This window comes from Hypomesus nipponensis, chromosome 18, assembly GCF_054491055.1.
Source record: "Hypomesus nipponensis isolate SF chromosome 18, ASM5449105v1, whole genome shotgun sequence".
In the NCBI taxonomy this organism is placed as follows: domain Eukaryota; kingdom Metazoa; phylum Chordata; class Actinopteri; order Osmeriformes; family Osmeridae; genus Hypomesus; species Hypomesus nipponensis.
Window position 1 is genome coordinate 15,333,217 of NC_140378.1, and position 17,519 is coordinate 15,350,735.

The window sequence follows — 17,519 nt, forward strand, 5'->3', positions numbered from 1 at the left end:
TTGTAAAAACGAATTTTCCTTCATCAGTGGTCCACTGAAAAATATTTTATTTTAAATGTCCAAAAGTGTAGAAATGTACCAAAAGGTATCCTGGGCTTCAACAAAATCAGTATGCATTTCATTGACAGGCCTTGATGATCACTCACATTATGGTAACACTTAATGGTGACTTTATCTGAATATGCAACTACAGTGACCAGCAACAGCAGAACATAGACAAGCCTGAAACCATTTTCCTTTTGGCAATGCGAGAACTAATTTAGATATGTGAACAGCGATATTTGAAATGATATATTTCAGTACCTGTACTGGCAATTCATTTTCAGCGACAACTCACTTAAGAATTGTATCCGTCCCAAACTGCCCATAGTTCCGAAATGTAAATGGAATACACCTGCAGTAAATCTCTAGCCCTCATTGAGGGTCTCCGCGTAATCTTTACTCTATAAGTGATAAGAGCATCATGATAGCTGTGGTTAACTGTTTGACTTTAACATGCAACAACCAATGGCGGTGTCATGTCGTTTTCTGTTCAGTTTGCGAGTCCATCTTCTTGGTGGAAGTGTTTGCAGGACTCTCACAAGACTCTCCAGAGAGGTATGCTAGCTCATCACTCTCCTCGGGTCCTCGTTGCGGTTGGTCCATATCAACATCTGCAAGAAAGAATCAATCACCAGACCATTTCTATATTTATATATTTCTGCCTTTCTAGACATATATGCTGTAGCAAAATAGCATATCCGTGGGTAATTTGTAAGAATTTACCAACAATGTATATTTTCATATATAATATACAAGTTATTTCTACATGAGTATTTGATATAAGTTAGATTGGCTGACGGGTAGGCATTGAGTTGTACTGACATACTCAAATTACAAGAAATGCAATCCCCCAATAGGAGGAAGAGCTGGTGGAAGTGGCAGGGGAGAGAGAAGTCTGGGCCTCCCTGCTTAGGTTGCTGCCCTTGCGACCCGACCCCCGGACAAGCGGTAGATAACGACGATGATGAATATGATATAATTAATCAAAGACCACCGTTTGTACCCACTATACATCAATACTTTTTTCCAATTACCTTTTAAAAGTATTCATATATTCAACATTAAGCTTTATTATCTTGGCTGTATTCTTTTACCATTAAAAAAAGTAATCAAGCTTACACAGGTTATTAGATGACAGGAGCTCATCAGTGTCAATTCTGCCCTCCTGGTGAAGTTCCAACTTGTGGAGAAAGCGCTGTTTGTGATGGTTAATTTCCACCTCTTTGTTGTACATTGCTAGTAAGATTAGTGGATGGAAATAGAGACAGAAGTAAGTAAGTGACAGAATGATATTGCCAGCATTTTCTCACAGTGAGCAACTCCCACCTTTAAGGTTGAAACCTCCAGTTTTTCTACAGTCCACCTAAATTAGTGACATAAAGTGTACTCGAGAGTCCTAAAAATCCCTGTACAAAAGACGCATTATTATTATCCCTTTTATATGATGAGGCATTTACCTGTGTCTGTGTTAGAGCATAATGAGCCAGCCGGCGAGTAGCATGCAGAGGGTCCACCCTGACCGCCATTGGCCCCACCATCCCTGGAACGGCTGCTGCTGGTCTGGAGGGGGGTATACTGGGTGTAACCCTGGCTCTCATCCGACTCACACGGCCCCAGGAAAGAAGAGGCAGAGTGTGGAGGAGGTGGTGGTGGTGGTGGAAGTGAAGCTGGAGCAGGGTGGCAGTCGTATGTGTCCTCCAGGGGGCCTAACTTGGACATGTCTTGTGTCAATGCCCATGTGGAGATGGGCATTGACACCGTACAGATCGGCTGCTTAGGTACTGATGTGCAGGAAGTGGGTGGAGAGAAGTGATGACTGAAGGAAGCTCCGCTGCTAGAGGCCTTCACACTGGTATGAACTTCCTGAAGCTTCTGGAACACCTGTAATAACAGTTAGACATTCGTCAGGGCCAAATACATCATTGTATAATGTACATGTTTTTTTTGTTTTGATTTAACTCTGCACTTTGAGAAGGCTCACAGGAACAGTAGAAAAAAGGTCCCCTTTTTAAAATTATTCCTCAAAAATATTTGACATAGATCTGCACCCACAACACAACCTGGAATATCAGATTTATTTTATTTTATGCATCAGACAACTAGCAACAAAGCCTTATGTTTGTAATTAGTATGACGTTACAGTAGCCTGTGTAAATAGTGTACATCCCTTCACCAGTAGGAGAATTCCACAGTCCCAACGTGCTGCTATGCAGCATGAGTCATGCAGTCTATTATGAGGGGAATCCCCTGCTGCATTTGCATGAATCATTTGAAGTAGGACACCCTGCAATCGACTAATTCTGTATTGAAATACTCTCAGTAGGATTCAGGGCCCCTCCCTGTATTCTCTCTTAACAGCAGCCCAGTACAGACCTCAGTCATAGGGGGTCTCCTCTTCTTCCTAGGCGCCAGACAGCAGCAGGCAAGCCCAGCCAGGTCCAGGGACCCAGGTAAACCTGCAGGCCAGGCCCCAGGGCCTGGAGTGCCACCAGGCTCACACTCAGCTTTGAGCCTTAGGTCCAGATGATTCTTCCAGATGCGAGTGGCAGCAGGGGGAAGTGACAGATCTAGGCTGGACTTCCCTTTAGTCCGGCACCCATCATCCTCCCCCTCCAACACCAGGTCTTTCTGTATATTAACATGATAAAGCTGGTTAGACATTTGAGAAAAACTTGACATCCATGTTTATTAATCCTAATATTCCAGAACATAAGTGGAATCCACAAACATAAAATAAAAAAATTGTCACCAAGTAGACTGCTTTTGATTGACAGTCCAAGTCTAGGGCTCTTCGGCCAGTCAAAACCTCGAGCAGAACCTGTGGGAACACAACACCAACTCTTTATTTTAAGCATACTCATAATAATGTTTGTATATGGAATGTAAGTCCATTTACTTTGAAAGAACAGACTGTTCTCTCACCACTCCGAAGCTGTAGATGTCTATGCCCACTCCCAGCTCCCCACTTTTAATAAACTCGTCCGGTAAGTAGGCCAGGGTGCCCCTCACGGTCTTTGTTCGGGCCACCATGGTGGTCTTCCCTGCTGACCTACCTGGAGCAGAACAAAACCGGGCAAGCCCAAAGTCCCCCAACTTGGCCTCCAGGTGCTCCCCCAGCAAAATGTTAGAGCTGAGGGAAAGAATAAAGATATCAACTACAACTCTATTTACAAGCCACCTGAGTGGACATTCAGTTGAGTTTTGTTAGTTCAGCCGTTGAAACCAAGTTAAGTGAGTGAAGTTTTAATGAGAACTAAGGTGTGGTTCACCTCTTGATGTCTCCGTGGATGAGGGCAGGAGAGCAGGAGTGAAGGAACTGGATGGCTTTGGCTGTGCCCCGCATCACACTGACACGCTGAGGCCAGGAGAGGGCAGCACTGCCCTGAGGAAGAGACAGAGGAGGCGCAAATGTTAGAATTCTCACTTTTTTCACAAATCTGGCATTGTTAATAATCTGCATGAACAAAACTTGGGGAACTCAAAATATGTGTAGTGGTCCAACTGGCTGAGAATTGTGGAGGAAATCAAATTTAAGATTGGTATCTTATACATAAAATATTCATGTTGTAAAAGAGGTGTTATTCACTCTTCTGACACAATGTTTCATACATAAGATGTATCAAATGGTCAGCAGGTGAATTCATCACGTGAGCTCAAGTGTGGTGTTGGCGTGCATGAATGACTGACCGTGTTATGAAGCTGATCCTCTAGGGATCTGTGAGGCATGAAGGTGTAGAGGAGGCAGTATGTTCCTCCTCCAATACTGTAACCCATCAGCTCCACTATGTTTGTGTGTCTGTACCTGGTTGGAAAGGGGGAAAGAGAGTGCCACATAGAAAGGAGACTGAGAGTCTAGTCCAGCCATTAAGGTATCAACTATGGCATTTAGGTCTCTTGTAGGGGGTCAGATGGCTGAGCTGTTAGGGAGTCAGGCAATCTTTTAATGAGAAGGTTGCCGGTTCGATTCCCAGCCTTGCAAAATGACGTTGTATCCTTGGGCAAGGCACTTCACCCTACTTGCCTCGGGGAGAATGTCCCTGTACTTACTGTAAGTCGCGCTGGATAAGAACGTCTGCCAAAATGACTAAATGTTATTCAAAAACACTGGAGAAATAGGTCGAATGGATTCTTCAAAAGCAAACATATGCAATAGATATATTTGATTAAAATATTGTTATAGATGGTGACAGTGAAGAGAGAGTGAAAAAAGTAAGGTTGCCCAAGGTAATCAGCTGGTGGTTGGAAGATGTTGTACATGCACAGCCAGATGTTTTTAAGGACTGATCAACAAAACATTTTAAGCCAGGTTCATGACAGCTGACTACCCTGAAACAGTGTGCTTAACCAGTACTCAACAACAGAAGCATAGCTTGCACAGAACTAGTCCCTGACCCCATTTAGAAAAGAGATAGAAGACAAACAACTTCAAACACAGGAGAGGCCCTTCACAAACCGAAACTTCTTAATCTTTTCTAGGTCAGGGGTGTAGTGGTAGAGAACCTCGAGGGGAGATGCTCTTCTCCCCTCAGTCCTCACCTACACAGGCCCACAGAAACACACCCAGAAGCAAGACAGATATTGAAAACACAAAGCAGAACAAAGTTATGAGAAACTGTGAAAGGAAAAAAGGTGGCAGGTTCAATTGGCAGGATACAAGGAAGGATGAGCGTGAGAGAGAGAACGTCAACTCACCGAGACAGTTTCTCCACCTCTGTTCTGAAGCTCTCCTTCACAATGGTCCAGTCCATCGGAGAGTCCTCTTTCAGCTTCTTGACAGCGTAGTCCGTGTTCCTCATGCTGGCATGGTACACATGTCCAAACCCTCCCTCTCCAATCAGACGTGCCACAGAGAAGTTATCTGTCCCATGCTGCACCTCTTCAAATGGCCAACACATAGCGTTGGACAGCACAAGGCTGACAGGGGCCATAGGCTGGTGATTTAAAGATCAGTATTATTTAGCACAAAATACCATTGGTAAAAGTTGACTGAAATCTGTGACACTTGATACATTACTTCCTGATCAGTTTGAATCGATGGTACTTATTATAGGCCTTTCTGTCTCTCCCCTTTTCCCCCTTTTGTCAGCACAAACTGTCTGTTTACTAAGTGGTTCTAATTATACGTTCCCAAATTCCACAACCCCTTTAAAACCAGTGTAGTTAAAACCATGTAGCTATACAAACGCTAAATTACAATGACACCTATATCATATGTAAAAACAAAGAACATCGTAAAGAAATCAGCTGTCATAACTAGCATTTCTGACACTTTTACAGTACCTGTGGATGCTCAACAGGCAAACTCTCGGACTTCAACTCCGGGGGAGGGGGGCCTGGTGTGGGCAATACCTTGAGTCCGGGGTCCCCTGTGAAAGCTTGAAAAACACTTGAGTGGAGAACAGATGGAAGAGTAGCTTTTTCGCTAAGGTAATTTCTAAAGCTTATCTGGCTCAAGTTGCTTGACTGATCTTTGTTTAGATTCATACAATCAGAGTAGAATAAATTACATTGAATGAAATGTAACTGAATTACCTGGTTGCGAGATGGGTTGAGTTCTGTCATGTACGATTTTGGGAGGGGGTGTAAACCTAGAGAATGAGTTAGGAGGATTTGGTCTTGGCAGAGGAGAGGGAGGAAAATAGGGCTGCTGTAGCTGGTGTCCACTCGGTCTCCCTAAGGTCCAGTAAAGAATCCCAATACATGAGAACTTAATAGAATCAAAAGCCTCATATTCGTATACTTTCATGCTCATAAGCTTTTAGAACTACATTTACTTGACCTGTTTTATTCAACCACAACGGTATCCATATAAATCGAATAATCTACTAGTAGCCTATACCAAATCAAGCATGTTGACTTATTCAAGATGTGTTCTCACAGCTCAAGATGATGTCTCTGGGTCTATACAGTTGCTGTTCATCTAGGATGTCCAGCAGGTCTCCGACTGTTCCGTTTCGCATTCCCCACTGGACAATGATCCAATCGGTCCGCCTTTCTCTTCGCTCCGCTAACCTCATGTCGGTCTGGTCACTCAACACTCGGGACGCTGTGATTAGTGTACATAAAATGTATTATCGGAGAGAATAAATTACTCGAATTTGTCGACATTGGTTAGCTACTACTACAAGTAGCCTTTCTCTTTTTCTTAGCAAGCAATGCTGTCGCATCTTACCGAATCTCACCCATTCCGTGTTTGGAAGGGTGTCCATAAGCCGTGTAAAATCACTCATCACAGATGATGACAATTTATGAAGGTTTTCTTTTCTGATATCCCAGGACGTCATTTTCAGACTTGATATTAGCCAGTCAACTAGCTAGCAAGCAACGTTTACCTTGGGATATACAGCGCGCTAACCTGCTGCTGCCTAGTACATCAGCACGACTTGTTCGGCGTCACCCAGACCCAGCTCGCAACTATTGCTAGCCACTGCTATAGCTACCTATTTTAACTGTAGCCTAACTAATTGTTTGACATTTGACACCAATTACAGAAGATAAACTGACACTACTTAATTAGATAATACATTCTCTCTATTCAACCCCCCAAAATAGTCGACTGGAGAATGAATAAACCTACATTTTAAATCACGGGTTTCCCAATAAATTCCATTTCCTTGTTTAGACAGAAACTATGGTAAGGCTACGTCAGTGGCAAGCTACGTCACCTAAGTAGTGTGCAACTTTTGTGTCATCTTTTTCACAAACTCAAATCTGGTCTCCCACGCATAAAGTACTTTCGGCACTTTTTCTCACCTCCATACTTTAATTAGACTGACATGTTTTTGTGTTTCATTATTGATAATTCCTCTGATTTTTACAACATGAAAGGCTAGAAAATCTGTTTCTATTGTGATGTCATTAAATACTTACATAACTTTTTCTCACCTATACATAGGCTAACTTTCATAACATTTACATATACTCTCAAACTGTTAAAGCTAAAAACACCTTTCCAATTTTATAGCTGACATACTTTCGTCTGCTATGACATTGATAGCTGTTATGTTATATACTAATTTCATCAATATAGTTTCAATTTCTTTTAAATAGAGAGCGAGAAAAGAACCTTCCTGCTGCTGTGCTATACAACCAGCACTGCTCTACACACACAAACACACACAGGACTCAACCACAACAACTCATGGACACACTTAAAGTGCAAACTACTGTGCAATATTTATATTTGTTTATTTATATTTGGTCTCCATATGCAAGTGGTGTTATCTTTTTTTAAATCGTTTTCATTAATATCTCGTACTTTGTAAATTGTATGTATAGGCCTACTTCTGTCCACTTTGCAGCTACAATGACCGAATGTCCCCATTGTGGGACGAATAAAGGTATATCTTATATTAGAAACAGTGTTCCAACTTTTTCTGTTTCTCAATCTTTTATACTTTTTACGGTATATTTAGGAAAGTAAATAAGATATTCTTTTAATACCCCTTTTTACTACTTTTTCTACAGTCAGAAAATATCACAATGCAAAACAACTAGAGATATACCTACTGCATGCTCAATTTAGTTTTTGCACTTCATCTACATACTGTACTTTTATACCATTGACGTACTCTCATACTGTTTATTGCAGATACTATTTTAAAACTTAAATTCTTATTTTTAAACGTTTATGACTTTTCAAGCCAACAAAACAGTTTCAACTGCTTTCAGCAAACACACATTTTCTGAAGAAAATGTACATTTTCTAGTTATAAAAGGGACTTGATGAAAACGTCAAAGGCCTAACACATATTCATAGTGTGTACATCTATAAGTACATATTAAAGGAATTCGGAATGTAATACAGAGAAAATGTTAGACATATTGCATTACCTAGGTGTGTTCGACTTCATGCAGCGCCGGCGGCTGACATGAAGCAACTGACGCTGAATGAAGTCGTACACACTTATTGAGTTAGTTCTGTCACGGCTACAGCCGTGCCCCCGTTTTGGTTTTGCCCTGCCCTGGTGTTTCCCTGTGTCTGTCAATAGGTGTGTTTGACTTCAAGCAGCAGCCAGCTGCCTTGAAGATGAGAATGCCATTGGCTGCTTCAAGTCATCCGGGCTGCAGGCGGCTGCAGGCGACGTCGGGGCTGCATGAAGTGAACACGCGTATTGTCTTCACCTGTGTCTCGTTCAGGAGTTTCAGTTCTCGGTAGTCTGATTGTGTCCACTTGTGTCTTGTTTGGTTTTGTATATTAAGTTTCCTGTTTTGTGTCCGGTCTTTGTCTTGTCCTTACCCTTGTTACCGTGAGTACCCTGTCTGTTCCTGTTTCAAGAATAAACCAATTTTTGTTACGATGACTGGGCACCTGTCCCGTGTTTGGTCCTACTCCCCACACACCGTAACAAGTTCAGTCGTAGATCAATTACTTGCTCAGACTGTCGAGGCATGCAACTGAAGCTCATCATTTTCACTGTAAAATTCTTCTTCACTAAAATATCCACTAATAAGACTTTGGTTTGTGTGTATTGTAATACTATAATACCACAGATGAACAAACATCAATGCCAGCTCTCAAAACTGATTTATGTGTTAAAATAAATAAATAATAGATTTTATGTACATAAATAATTTAATAATAATAAAATAAATAATACAGACAAAAACACACGGCACAGGTATTATATATGTTGTTTACTATTATGTTTGTTACATTGGGCAAAATCAAACAAACAGATACAATACTATAAAAGTTGACACAAACTAGGCTTTTCAGTTTCAGGAAGGCAAAGACATGGCCTGGAAAATGGTAAATAACCCTTGACACCTCGACAAGTGATTGTTTAATTGAAACAGCTCAGCTAACAGAGAGGACACTTCACCCCTTTGTAATACTTGCAACTAAAATGGAAACAAATATATAAAAAATGAAAACTTTAGATAAAGGTAAAAATACATACAAAAGGGAAATGAGTGTCCTGTTACGCATCATACTTTATAAAGTGCAGATCTTAATTGTTTTGTATTTCACCATCTGGCCATGATTTAAATATTCTCTCATAAAAAATTGTGGTTGGAAGGACTAAGGCAGACTAATGTGTGACCAATTATTGTGGTTATGGTGAAATTTAAATTTCCAAGAACAACACGTTCCCAAAAAATGCTAAAACAAAGAGAATAACATATCAACGCTATATTGTCACAAGGTATCATGACATGATCGTTATTGCCCTGTTACATCATTCCTCTGTTCCTCAAAACACTTTTAAATGAAATACAAAGCAGGCAAATTATCAAACTAAGAAAATACTTTATCTATTACTCTATGATACACACAGCGCAGAATAGCAACAAGAGGCAAATACAGGACTCTGAATAAAAAATACATCAACCACAGTATAAATTCTAGTACTTCAACTTCAAGGCACAAGACTATGTTAAATAGACAGTTAATTTTCCAACAGTGGATTTTTGAATTTGTATCAAAGTTCACTCTTTTATTTTTGACCTGAACTGGCATTCAATAAATAACTTTGATGTAATTCATTTTATCCTGTACATCATGCAATCATTAAAAATCTCCCTTTTCAGATTTAATGTGGGGTTAGAGGTGTACAAGGAGAAAGCCTGTGTTGATGGACAAACACAAAATCACTGTTTTGCTCTCTAGACTATTGCTTTTTAAAAGCAAGTTTGGTGGAAGAGACTGAGCCCAAACAGCATCGTCATAGCTACAACGTCTGAGATGGCAAATCTAAAGGCAGGGACATGTAGACACACACTATTAGGAAAAAAAGGTTTACAGATGACCTTCAACCAGCAGAAACAGAAAGCTCACTTAAATTCCTGGAAAATGACACTATATGCTTTGAATATTACAAGATTTCTGTCTTCTTAACCACATGCAAACACTTCAAACACCTGTTAGCGGAGTACATTCTACATCAGTGTGTCTTGTATTTGAGGGCCAGATAGGCTACTCTTTGACGAACAATGTTCATTAAAAACAAGGAATCGAACCCATAATCCACCGCAGATTATGTGCGGTTGTCACTGAAGTTTGCTTCTATGCAAATATGATTTAGATCCCAGATTCCAGAGGAAACTGGGTAAACTCCACTTTGACCTGACATGCCATCTCTTTTTACATTTTTTGTCATCTATTTAACTATTATGTTTTTCATCAAAGGCAACTACTGTTCAATGTCGCTCTCTAATGCAAGGCACTATCCTTTCTGTTCCCGCTTGGCTGACAATGCTTCCCAGATGGACTCAGCAAAGTTGCTGCAGTTTTAAATCCAGACAGGAGTTAACAGACTGTAGAACATCAAATCAAAACAATTAAACTCCCCGCAAAAAATTTACATTTAGAAAGGGTTAAGTCTTCTTGAGCCACATGTTAAATCTTTGTCCTCTCAGCTGCCCATATCCTTCTCCCACGTGGCCTCCCCCTCCAGGTACATTTGAATGTGGAACTCTGCATCAACATTCTCTACACTTCCTGGGATTTACCCCTTTATAACATTGAACTGCAGTAAGCATGGAAGCAAGCTACGAGTCTCAAATACATGTCATAGTCCAGGCAGTTCTCAATAGACAAGGGACTAAGTGCAAACTTTGGGCTGCAGGGGTAGCGACTGAGGATGCAGAGTTAGTTGAAAGTGAGCAAGTGATCATACTGCCTGTATGGAGAAAGAGAGAGACAGAGACAGAGACAGAGACAGAGACAGAGAGAGAGACAGAGACAGAGACAGAGAGAGAGAGAGAGAGAGAGAGAGAGAGAGAGAGAGAGAGAGAGAGAGAGGAGTGGTACTAAGTCACCAGGACACAATGGGGGAGTCCTGTTTTTCTACAGGTGGAATATATAGGGGTAATAGGATGAGTCCCAATTTTCTACAAAGACTAAAGTCTGGACATAAATGTATTCAATAGTGCTCACAACTATAAACAATGAGGAGTGTAGTTATATTGTCGGGCTTTAGAAAGCATTGCCCCATATTGTTTAAAGTTTGAAAACGTTTCATAGCCCTTTAAGAGCAAGGGAGCTCTTATACCAATACTCCCTACCCTTCTGGTTAGGGTCAGGGAAGTGAGGAGACCAGGGGAGGCAGGACACAAGCAACATCTAAGACCTTGTTTACGCTGCATTAAGATGCATTCTGTAAACATGGGTGGCATTGTATACAGTACTTCAGATCCAATGTGCGAAGTAAATATGGGCACAGAAGACAATGGCGATTCATAGAAGACTGACAAGGATGACACCATCAGGTTTTTGCCACTGGATAATACGTCCTTTTTGAGTTGTTGATATGAAACTAAAAATCTTTTTTTATTTACAGATATTTTGGGGTCCAATTCTCCTAACCAAAATATATTTTCAATAGAGTAATAAGTCCAGAACCTCAGATTTCTCTAATCAACGGTTCAGATGGAAATTATAGCATTGATCTCTGTGTTCACACTAACGTGGTGTCCAGCAAACTTCTGGGATGGATTCGCATGACACAACTTTCTTAAATTCCTGTTCCTCCAGATATCAACTGATTATTACAGGTTTAAGATACTGGTGCATCAAAGTAATACATACTTTTTATATTATATTACATTATAAAATTCACTAACAAATATATCTCTGTAACTGTGGCATGCAAGAATATTTTAAAGTTTTTCTTCAGAATGAAAACCATGTTGTTCTAGGGTGGGGGAGACTGGGGTTAAGGGCCTGTTGTGCGTGTGAGAGCATAGGCTAGAATTCATTCAAACATTGTTATTGTGCCACAAAAATGCATGTTCTAGGGTTACACTATTAAGTCAGACATAGTTCACTGGGAGACAGAATAAATACAATTTGGATAAAAAATAAAAGCACAATTTTCTTAGAAAGCCAAGTTTGATGAATTCCAACCATTGTTTCAAGGTTGATAAATAGCAACTATGGATGGCATCTTTGTTCATATCTACACTATGTACCCTAGATTAACATAATGTAACATGATTAAGGAAAAAGTCACCTTGGCCTCAAAACACTATACCTGGAGCATGCAGTCAGTATATTTTGTGCCACATTATCTGAGTCCTACATGTATCTGTGAGTTTGGGCTTACAGAAAGAAAAGGGTGTTTTTAGAACATTGGGAGCTAAAGTAAAAAAAAAAAAAGAGTGCATGCAGAATGAGAACTGGGTTGTAACATCAGTGCAATGGATGAAACGTTAGACTAACGTTACACTTCATCTCAACAAAACCTTGCGTGTCCGAAATATTCCTGGCTACACCTGTCCTCAACATTTAAAAAACATTGTGTCAACAAAACTCTATTTTTTTTTTGTACATTCAGTCAACACAACAGACAAAGAAGAACTTCCTTAAATGGGTTTGGTTTTTTCACAAAATCTTTCGGGCATGAAATCCATTGATTTACTTTCTCCACTTACAGAAACTAAACTTATCCTCTGAACTAAACTAACTTTTTTAATTTAATTAAATGTAATACATTTTCTACGAATCAGAAAAATGCTAAGATATCTATGACAACATAATGTTATTAAACCCTGTACATTCACTTAAAAAATTGTATTTCCTCAACAATCTTTGGAAAAATAACTCAACTAAATGAAAAGTCAGGTTAACCTTGATTACATGACAGTTTATTAGGTCATGTACATTTAGTTATAATTGTTTCGATCCCTTGTCTGGGGTTATAAGTGCTCCGGTCTGTGCAGTCATACACATATTGATATTAGCCAGCTAGATTGTTAGATCACTTTACAGCTTTAACAGACTGTCATTACTAAAAAGTGAAAAGCACAATGCCTACTTCTAGTACTTTACACAAAGCACAAAAAGGGCATGAATATGATGGTGAATATAACTGAAACCTGGATAAATATCCTTCCTTTGTCAACACACATGCTGCAGTAACCACCTTACTGTATTATCATCATATTGGTTAGTGTGGAAGATCAACCTCCTGTTTATGAACATCAAATAAATGTGTGAGAAACCAGTTGACAGGAAGTTCTTATCTGTCTGCCAGTATCATGGAAGTTTCCTCTCAAAGCTTCGGAGTGGTTGAAAGAAACATCACATTGGGAGATCTACATTACTACGCATCTGTGATCAAACATCCCTCAAACATTCTGGATGTGAATGACAATTGTGGTTTTAGGACACTGGGCTGAAACTGACTGAAACTGGGCGCTATTCAGAACCTGGAGCCCCATTTTCATTATATTTTACCCCACCTCATTTCAACTGGCTGTTATTAAATCCTATTCTGGCCAATTAACAAATTATGTTACTCATTAACATGAGTAACATCATCACATTAACATGACTGCAGACATTTTTTCCCCCATGTCAAAGCAAAAAAACTCATACCCAGTTGATAACACAGCTGGCGGTCTGGACAGCTATCAGCAAGACAGTCTTGCACGGACACGGAGTAAAACAGAATTATATATAATTTATAATGGAGACTCTAGAAAATCTATTTAAGTAAACATTAGCTATGGCATCCAAAAGGTAGACATTCATCCTGGGAGGTTACACTGCCTCAGACCATTACACTCTTGTCTACAACATACATCATGGCCAAGCAGATTGTGTGGAAGAAGACACACAAAGGTACACACGTTTTTGGCAAATTAAACACAATTCTGCCCCATCTCATGAACCAGATCAAAATAATTAGGTACGGGATAGATGTGAGAAACCAGACCTTTGTCAAAGACATCAAATAGTAAGATTACAGTGCATTTAATTTAGCTTCAAATTTTTTATGATGGAACTGTTCCATTGGTTTCTTTGTACTTGGTGAACTAAATCAAGTGAATCTTAAGTAGGCCTATTTGCCAGTGTTTGGTCCAAGGTCTGTTTCTTACTGCAATCTTTCCACCTCCTTGAAGCTTTGACAAATGTACTGTGGGTTAAAGTGGATATTGTTCAACTTTAAAGCTGTGACAGAAATAAGAACAAACAAAATGTGTTAATCAGGAAGCAATCTTGTTTTGGGTGTTTGTTAAGAGCAAATCCTTAACACAGCCCAACCCCACAGAGAAAACATGACAACAGCTGCCTTGTGTTTGTATGTACACACATTTTTTTTGTCGCTTTTCTTCTCCTCCATTTGTTTTTCTAATAAAAAGAAAAAGAAAAGCCCAATTTTGCTCCGCTTCTCTCTTCAGAACTGCTTTCCCGTTGGTGCAGACAGATTGTGGGCCCCTGTAAGTCACACAGCCAGCCAATCAGCTGACCCTCTCACTGACGGCTGTCCGGGATTCGACCGTCTCCTCTCGGCTGGGCCGAGGCACGGCTGAGGAGGGCACTATGTCTCTCAGATCCCTCCCCTCGCCTGTGGCCTCATCGGCTCGATGCTTGGCCCTGCCATCAGATGCTAAGACAGGAGAAGTCCTGGTGGAGGTGGAGCCTGTGGTGTTGGGGAAGCTGTCCGGAGCCCCTTCTCTGCTGCCAATGGGCTGGCCTCCACGGTAGGGCCGAGGGTTGCTCAGGTCCTGGGGTTCCGCCTGGTTCCTCTGCAGGACTGGGGCCCCAGTCAAGCTGGGGCTGGGGGACGATAGGCTAATGGAAGGCTGGGAGAGGTGGGAGGCCTGGGGCTGCTCCAAGGAGGTGGTAGAAGAGTGTTGGTGATGGTGATGATGGCGATGGTGGTGGTGATGGTGTGGGTGTTTGTGTGGAACACGCTCTTTTCTCTTGTGGCTCTTGGAGGGACTACTGATGCTGCTGCTGCTACCTCCACCGCCTCCAACACCTCCTCCTACTCCAGCAGTAACGATGACCGGGGCCAGAGGAGCCTCCTTCTGCTTCTTTCCTTGGCTCTTTGGCGGCTTCTGTCCCAGTTGCTGCTGTTGTGGCTCCTGTAGTGCTGTCACCACCACCTGGACTCCTGTCCCAGCCCCCTCTCCACTTCCACCACCACCTCCTGTTGTCTCTCCCCCTCCTCCTTTACTTCCTCCACCACTTCCTCCACCACTCCCTCCTCCCTCTCCTTTTCCGGCACCTCCCGTGACCGGCTCCGCTGAGGACGTGGCTGGGCTCTCCATCTCCTCCACGGTCTCCCTGGTCTTGCGTTTTTTGATGGGCAGGGCAGTCTGTTGGACGGGCTTGGCGGAAGACTCCTTCTGGGTTTTCCTCTTGGCCTCTGCTGCCATCATGGCCGCTGCTGTGTATGAAGATGTGCTGCTCCCGGCCGCCGCCGCCGCAGGCTTACGTCCTCGCTTCTTTGGTGCCTGGGCCTGAGGCTCCTGCTCTGCTTTTCTCTTCCTTCCGGGTCGGGCCTTGGCCATGAGGACAGGAACTGGTATAGGGGCCTGGGTCTTAGCGGCGCTAAAGGGCATCTTGACAAGTAGTTTCCCTGGACTCTTTTCCACCACGCGCTTCATGGCCACACCCTCGGTGGCAGGGCGGACTTTCCCACTGCCTTTAGGTCGTCCCCGGCCCCTCCCCGAAGGTTTGACCACCTTGGCTTTTTTGGGAGGTCTCTTTTCACGGCGGGAGGGGCTACCACGACCTGTGACGGTGAAGTCAAAGTCGTTCGGATCTGTGGTGGTGTCACCAACCTTCTGGAAGTACGCAATCAGCTCCACCTTCGAACGGAAGGCTTTACCTTCCGGGCTGAGGACAGGGAGAAGCACATTTTTATTCGACAAAAACTAAACTCAACAGCACTGCTATACTTACTTTAAATTTTGTTAATTTGTTAATTTTGGAGTCACACAGATTGATGTAGAATTGTAAGATGAGATACCTTAATACTAGAATACAAATGTTTTGTTGTCATTTAGGAGGGAAAAACTCACTTAATCAGGTAGACATCAAACTTGCCAGCCGAGCGCCCAGACTTGCGCTGTTTGAGTTTGCGTGTCCAACCCTCTGGCAGGGACGGGTCGTCATAAAGCGGACCACGGTCCCTGATGATCGAACGCCGCTGTTTGGGAGACCCTGCAGATTCCCCAGCTGCGGAGTCTGAGGCTGTCGACTCTGAGGCAGCACGCTCCACAGGCTCCGATGGCCCTGCCTCCAACCCCTGGGAGGGCTGTCCACCCAGCACCAGCTCTCCTGCAGGGGAAGGAGCTGAGGTGGTCGACTCCACCCTCTCTGCATCCCGTCTCTCCCTCCGAGACTTCTTGGACTTGTGTGTCTTTGTCTCCTTGGAGCTGGTCTGCTGGGGCTGGTCAGGGTCCTCACTGCACATGGACAAAGGGTTACAATAATGAGAGTGTAAACTGAAAGTCAACTGTATTAAGAATGAACCCCCCTATTGCAAAGGAAGCCTGATGTATAGGGTTTAGGAAACAAAACAACATCCATGTCCCAATTAATGGTCAGACACATCATTCTGTTGTGTTATATTGGGATTGTTTGTAGAAAAAACTACGATGACTACTACGAGGAACGATAACAACTGAGTCTGGATGTAGCTTGATCTGGTCTTGGTCTACAGAACTAACACCAAGTTAAGAGGTACCCCGTGACGCAGCCAGGCACAGGCAACATTGTCTTAAGAGGCACTACTGCTGCACATGGTGTATATACACTAATTAGAATTAGATCAGAGCTCTGGACTCTACGTATTTCCAACACTTTTTGTAAAGACGAGCAGCATTGCATACAATATAATGCATTACATATGATGGGTGATGTAGTTGATGGCACAAAAACAGCAGCGGCAACCTAAAAATGGGCCAACTCATGTCAGCAGCGAAAATGGCTTGCTAGGTATCTCTAGTGAGTGCAGTGGTGATATGAAATGTATAATTTGATGTAGATGAAAAATGCATTTATTGCCACGACAACATACGGGCTACAAGCGGTAATAGCACAGCCTAATCTCTGACCCTCTGCGTAGGTAGAAGCTCGACTGCGTTAGCTACACATTTATTTATCTAACCCGTTAGCCGATAGAAATAGTCCGAGGGTGGAGGATGCGGACAAAATTGATTTCGAAAGGGTGAGAACGGACACAAAAACAGGGCTCGGGGTTTCTTTTTTGACACTAATGACAAATAATCCGTAAATTCAAATGAAAGGGGGAGTTTTGAGAGTTTGGAAAATAAGAGTCAAACACACCCCCACGAACGCTTTATGCTGATGCTATTTCCTTGCCCATCCATGATCTCGCAAAGTAGGGGAAATACTTAGCTACTGTAGCTAGCAATAACTTGGTGACGTATTCTATACGCCTCTCTCAGTACACCAGTCAGTTGAACTGTCCATAATACATAAAGACACAACATTACTTTGCAAAACACTCAAGCAAAAATTACACGACCAGAAACATTATCTATCACGACATTGAAATGGTGAATATATGTAATTCACACTTACAGTCTCTCCTCTCCGCTCTCTACGGCGGCCATTTTTATTTAAATAAATAATTTTATAAAAATTCTCCAAACATCTCTCTGGGTACCTCTCTCCCGCCCCCTGCCACAATTTCAACGCCGTCATTACTCAACTATCGCGAGATAGTGATGTGCCTACCAATGTTCGGCAGTAACATTGGTATATCGCG

At 42.1% G+C, this 17,519-nt stretch overlaps 2 protein-coding genes across 2 annotated transcripts; both read right to left on the minus strand.

The window, feature by feature from the left end:
• Nucleotides 1-13: 13 nt before the first annotated feature.
• Nucleotides 14-6,690, minus strand: irak1 (interleukin-1 receptor-associated kinase 1). The gene is made up of 13 exons (XM_084679565.1): nucleotides 6,215-6,690; nucleotides 5,921-6,088; nucleotides 5,575-5,715; nucleotides 5,323-5,417; nucleotides 4,735-4,973; nucleotides 3,730-3,844; nucleotides 3,312-3,424; nucleotides 2,965-3,172; nucleotides 2,792-2,860; nucleotides 2,416-2,670; nucleotides 1,500-1,923; nucleotides 1,162-1,278; nucleotides 14-653 (listed from the first exon to the last, which is right to left on the minus strand). Exons 1-13 carry the CDS (start codon nucleotides 6,324-6,326, stop codon nucleotides 517-519), a joined length of 2,193 nt encoding a protein of 730 aa, XP_084535691.1. The 5' UTR covers nucleotides 6,327-6,690; the 3' UTR covers nucleotides 14-516.
• A 2,473-nt stretch (nucleotides 6,691-9,163) lies between these two features.
• Nucleotides 9,164-17,441, minus strand: mecp2 (methyl CpG binding protein 2). Its single transcript, XM_084680782.1, has 3 exons — nucleotides 17,333-17,441; nucleotides 15,805-16,191; nucleotides 9,164-15,619 (listed from the first exon to the last, which is right to left on the minus strand). The coding sequence occupies exons 1-3, from the start codon at nucleotides 17,362-17,364 to the stop codon at nucleotides 14,233-14,235; spliced, it is 1,806 nt and encodes a 601-aa protein (XP_084536908.1). The 5' UTR covers nucleotides 17,365-17,441; the 3' UTR covers nucleotides 9,164-14,232.
• Between the last annotated feature and the right edge of the window lie 78 nt (nucleotides 17,442-17,519).

Coding starts and splice junctions, on each gene's coding strand:
- irak1 (XM_084679565.1), bottom strand. CDS start 6,326: ATGACGTCCTGGGATATCAGAAAAGAAAACCTTCATAAATTGTCATCA. Junction 6,089..6,214: donor CACGGAATGGGTGAGATTCG/GTAAGATGCGAC, acceptor CACTAATCACAG/CGTCCCGAGTGTTGAGTGAC. Junction 1,279..1,499: donor ATGCTCTAACACAGACACAG/GTAAATGCCTCA, acceptor TAATCTTACTAG/CAATGTACAACAAAGAGGTG.
- mecp2 (XM_084680782.1), bottom strand. CDS start 17,364: ATGGCCGCCGTAGAGAGCGGAGAGGAGAGACT. Junction 16,192..17,332: donor GAGAGCGGAGAGGAGAGACT/GTAAGTGTGAAT, acceptor GTCCATGTGCAG/TGAGGACCCTGACCAGCCCC. Junction 15,620..15,804: donor TTTGATGTCTACCTGATTAA/GTGAGTTTTTCC, acceptor CCCTGTCCTCAG/CCCGGAAGGTAAAGCCTTCC.